General features: G+C 47.1%; 4 protein-coding genes across 4 annotated transcripts; 2 read left to right on the top strand and 2 right to left on the bottom strand.

Moving 5' to 3' along the window:
- Nucleotides 1–204: 204 nt before the first annotated feature.
- Nucleotides 205–528, top strand: PPTG_19491 (hypothetical protein; the record flags this gene model as incomplete). The annotated part of the gene is made up of 1 exon (XM_008917988.1): nt 205–528. The coding sequence occupies one exon, from the start codon at nt 205–207 to the stop codon at nt 526–528; it is 324 nt and encodes a 107-aa protein (XP_008916236.1).
- Nucleotides 529–591: 63 nt separating this feature from the next.
- PPTG_19490 (hypothetical protein) lies at nt 592–1,400 on the top strand. The gene is made up of 2 exons (XM_008917987.1): nt 592–830; nt 895–1,400. Exons 1-2 carry the CDS (start codon nt 689–691, stop codon nt 1,278–1,280), a joined length of 528 nt encoding a protein of 175 aa, XP_008916235.1. The 5' UTR covers nt 592–688; the 3' UTR covers nt 1,281–1,400.
- Nucleotides 1,398–1,811, bottom strand: PPTG_24615 (hypothetical protein; the record flags this gene model as incomplete). The annotated part of the gene is made up of 1 exon (XM_008918008.1): nt 1,398–1,811. One exon carries the CDS (start codon nt 1,809–1,811, stop codon nt 1,398–1,400), a length of 414 nt encoding a protein of 137 aa, XP_008916256.1.
- Nucleotides 1,812–1,975: 164 nt separating this feature from the next.
- Nucleotides 1,976–2,074, bottom strand: PPTG_24614 (hypothetical protein; the record flags this gene model as incomplete). The annotated part of the gene is made up of 1 exon (XM_008918007.1): nt 1,976–2,074. The coding sequence occupies one exon, from the start codon at nt 2,072–2,074 to the stop codon at nt 1,976–1,978; it is 99 nt and encodes a 32-aa protein (XP_008916255.1).
- Between the last annotated feature and the right edge of the window lie 308 nt (nt 2,075–2,382).

The raw sequence follows: 2,382 nt of genomic DNA, 5'->3' as shown, positions 1-2,382 counted from the left end.
AAAAAGTTTTCCTGGCAATTGTTCCTTCGTTGTTGGTGATCCGGCTCAATCTCGCTGGAAAATCGGCGCACAAAATGGTCGTCACCGAGCTTCTCAGCCATGCTGTTTTTACACTGTGAAAACTTAAAGTGAAATGCATTTTTGTCTATTTGCAAGTCGCTAGCGGCCTCAAATGCTCATAAAATAGTAAAAGCGTAGATGTAGATGTGGTGGGAATTCTTGGATCATGCAACCGTGAGGGCTTCAGCGCAGTCTTCATCCGAAGTCGGAGCCACCGTTGGAGCTACAGAAGGAGTCATAGTCGGAGACGTCGAGGTACCTATTGGCAGCACGAGCTTAGGTAGTTTTGGCGATACAAATGCAGGTGACAACATCAGGGTTGGATCGTCCTCGGAGGATTTACCGAATGAAATTAAGGGCGACAGCAGCAGTCAAGCAAGCGGTTCGAAGGCCAACTCGGGTGTTCGAGCGGAGGCGGTTGGAATATCTGCGCTGATGATTCTGGTCAGCTATGCGATTTTCTACTAAACTCCAGCATTTTCCGTTGAATTATCGTTCCTCGTTTTTTCATTCAATATCAATCTAGCTTCACAACGCCAAACGTCTCTTTTAGTTGCTGTGCAGTAGGGTCGGATAGCTGAACCCATTTCTCAATCTGCTTGCAAAACGTTGGCATTCAAGACGCTCAATGAAGAGGCTCTTTACGTCGATTCTCCTTATTTTAGCGATTGAAATTGCACACGCTCAGGTTTCGACGTCTCCTCCAACGCCCATGGGGCCTTCGGTACCCCCGTCAGAGGCGCAAACGTTTAAAGAGCGATTCGAAGCAGGTGAGGTTTTGTGCTCAACAATTCTACATATCTAACATCTTAACAACACAATGTGTACTTACAGACAATTCCAGCAGTATGTCTTCGGATGTTGGTAGTTCTGGGGATATTAACGCTGCTGGGTGGAGCGGTGAATCATCGATTGACACGTCAACAAGCGTTGATGGTTCCGACAGCGAAACTCACTCCGTCAGCTCGAGCGATGAAGAGGACGACTTCAATAGCGAAGGTCATTCCACCAACTCGAACGACGAAGGTTACACCATTGACTACGAGCCGGCATCGAGTAACGACTCGGGTAACAGCGACTCTGGCATTGACATGATCGTCGCAGATAACAGTTCTGCCGGCTCGAACGTGGACGAAACTTCGCATGGAATGAGGACTCAGCCGCTGCTAATATTCTCGTCGATGGCATCGGTCTTTATGACCACTGTACTTGTTGTATAAACATTCCTTCTAGTAGTAGTATTAACAAGGGAAGTTTCAATGATTTCATGTACGAGCTCCCTGTCTTGTATGTAAGAAGTCGAAAAACAATGACTATTATATGCACATTGTGGTTTTCTAAGATATTATCTTACTGTCCTTTTCCTTCAAGTCGGCGACGTTGTCGATAGCTAAACCATCCTCGTCAACTGCACAATTAGTCGGAGTGTTGTCCCGGCGACAGAACTTGGAGTGTGCAAGGCCAATAATGGCCACAACGAGTGCCATGCCTCCAACACAGCCCAGTGCGATGGCAGTGAAATTCTTGGGCGTCGGGCCCTCAGTGTTGTCATCAGTGGATAATCGGCGAACAGGCCTTTCATTTGCTTTTTGTAGCATGGCGCAGTTGATAAGGAACTGGTTGCCTTCGTTCTTGGTGGCTCGACACAATCTACAATTCGTATGTGCAACACAACCCATAGCCGCCGGACGAGCAACGTTGCACGCTCTGTCGGTCACAAACGAAATTCCAGTAAGGCTGGACCTTGTCATGATTGAAGTACATTCGGTAGTAATTGAGGGTATTGATGCTGCTGCACTTGATGGTGGCGCGATTGTCGGAGTACTCGATGCCACGCTGCTGCACTTCACAAGGTGGTTGCTTTGCGGAAACGCGGACTTCTGGCAGTATCGGCAAATACCATTTGAAAAGCAGCCTACACCTCCATTCTTGCACGACGCGTCTTCGATTGCGGAGATTCCGACGGCTTGGTCGCCGATTGATACGAGAGCTGCACACGAGGTTGTTGCTGCATCCCCTCCCATCCAGGCAAGAGCAAGCAACGCCATGCACAGGCCCGCAACAATTCGTAGACTTGACATGCTTGTCAGCCAAAGTTATCAGATGTGTCTCGTTATTTCGCGAACTTCAACTTTTTACCAAAATGTGGACGGTTATTTTCCGTGAGATCTTCACATTGTGCGATACAGCAAAATAATGGGTGAAAAAATCACCCTACTGGTACTCAAAATGGCAAGAAACAAACGGAAATCCTAGTAGAAATGTATGAAATGACTAAATTGGTGACTACAATTGAGATGAATAGCAATTGATATTTAAGCT

This window comes from Phytophthora parasitica, assembly GCF_000247585.1.
Source record: "Phytophthora parasitica INRA-310 unplaced genomic scaffold supercont2.130, whole genome shotgun sequence".
In the NCBI taxonomy this organism is placed as follows: Eukaryota; Oomycota; class Peronosporomycetes; order Peronosporales; family Peronosporaceae; genus Phytophthora; species Phytophthora nicotianae.
The sequence above is the reverse complement of the archived record's forward strand: the minus strand, read 5'-3'. Positions and strand labels throughout refer to the sequence as shown.